The sequence below is a fragment of the Pinus tabuliformis genome, chromosome X (assembly GCF_031772625.1).
Source record: "Pinus tabuliformis cultivar Carrire ecotype Pingquan chromosome X, CPIR1, whole genome shotgun sequence".
NCBI classification, from domain to species: Eukaryota; Viridiplantae; Streptophyta; class Pinopsida; order Pinales; family Pinaceae; genus Pinus; species Pinus tabuliformis.
The window spans coordinates 1,721,337,941-1,721,339,260 of record NC_142308.1 but is presented as its reverse complement, the minus strand read 5'-3'; the positions used below and the strand labels follow the sequence as shown (position 1 = coordinate 1,721,339,260).

General features: G+C 38.6%; 1 protein-coding gene across 1 annotated transcript; it reads left to right on the top strand.

Annotated features, from left to right (window-relative positions):
- The first annotated feature begins 570 nt into the window (after nt 1–570).
- On the top strand, nt 571–824 carry LOC149146649 (uncharacterized). Its single transcript, XM_089449484.1, has one exon. It carries the CDS (start codon nt 571–573, stop codon nt 775–777), a length of 207 nt encoding a protein of 68 aa, XP_089305610.1. The 3' UTR covers nt 778–824.
- The last annotated feature ends 496 nt before the right edge of the window (nt 825–1,320 follow it).

Genomic DNA, 1,320 nt, shown 5'->3' with positions numbered 1-1,320 from the left:
TTGGTTATGGATTTGGGGCCTCATTTGTAGCACTTTTTTCTTAGCTTGGAGGAGGAATATTCACAAAGGCTACAGATGTAGGTGTTGATCTGGTTGGGAAAGTGGAGCAAGGTATTCCTGAAGACGATCCACGTAACCCAACTGTCATTGCTGACTTGGTGGGAGACAATGTTGGTGATTGTGCAGCTTGTGGTGCAGACCTTTTTGAAAGTATTGTTGTTGAGGTAATTAGTGCAATGATACTTGGAGGTACCATGGCTAAGCGATGTAAGATTGAAGATCCATCTGGTTTTATTCTCTTCCCTCTTGTTATACATTCATTTGATTTAATAGTATCTGCATGCAAAATATTTTCCATCAGAGGTACACGTGATTCAAGTCTAAAGTCACATGTGGTTTTGATCCCTGAATGTGATGGTGTGAGGATTTTGTCGATTGTTGTCTCTGCAAGGTTTGTTGTGTTGTGTGTTGCCACGCTTTGCGGAGCTCAACATATTCGACAAATTCGTTGTGAATTGCAGCCAAAACTTGTATATCTAACATCGGTGGTGCAATCTCTCGACAAAAAAAATGACAACATCTAGGCACCTTGCAGATAGGAAAAGTTCTAAGTTTAAGAAAAACATCCCAAAGAGGGGAGTTGTGCCTAAAACAACAGTAAAGAAAGGCAATTTGTATCCAGTGGGGCCAATTGTGCTTGGTTTCTTTGTCTTTGTTGTGATTGGATCATCTATTTTTCAAATTATTCAAACAACATCCAGTGGTGGCATGGCTTAGAAGTTGTGAACTATTTTTGAAAGTAGATAGATCGAGAGTTCTCTATGAATGAGAGGTTCACCTCTTATAAAGGAGCAAGCTTTCTTTTGTCTATTTCAAGTTTGTAGACACAAGTCTCTAGGACAATCTTGCTAGTGATACATTTTGCCAATATTCATGTAGTGAGTCAACAATTCCAATATGGAATTTATGCAGTGTATGCCCGACTCTACTGAATCCATTTTTAAGATTGGAAGCACATCACCCGGAGCTTTATTATATGATGCCCTAGATCACTTTGACAGGCGAAGTGCAAAGGCTGATGAGAACCTCAGGTTGATTTGTTCCTCCCTCCCTGAGGTAGTGGAAACATGGACAACAAACATTCCAGGGCAGAGAATGATTGACCATTTTTCTTTGCTTATTTTTTTCAAGATTCTTACCATCCAACTCATCTGAAGAAGAAACATGTACTTTCATTTAGATTTATCAAGTTTTATTCGAGAGTCTACATTTTAAAAATCTGCAATTTGTTTGTCAATTTGTTTTAACGAAAAAGACCTC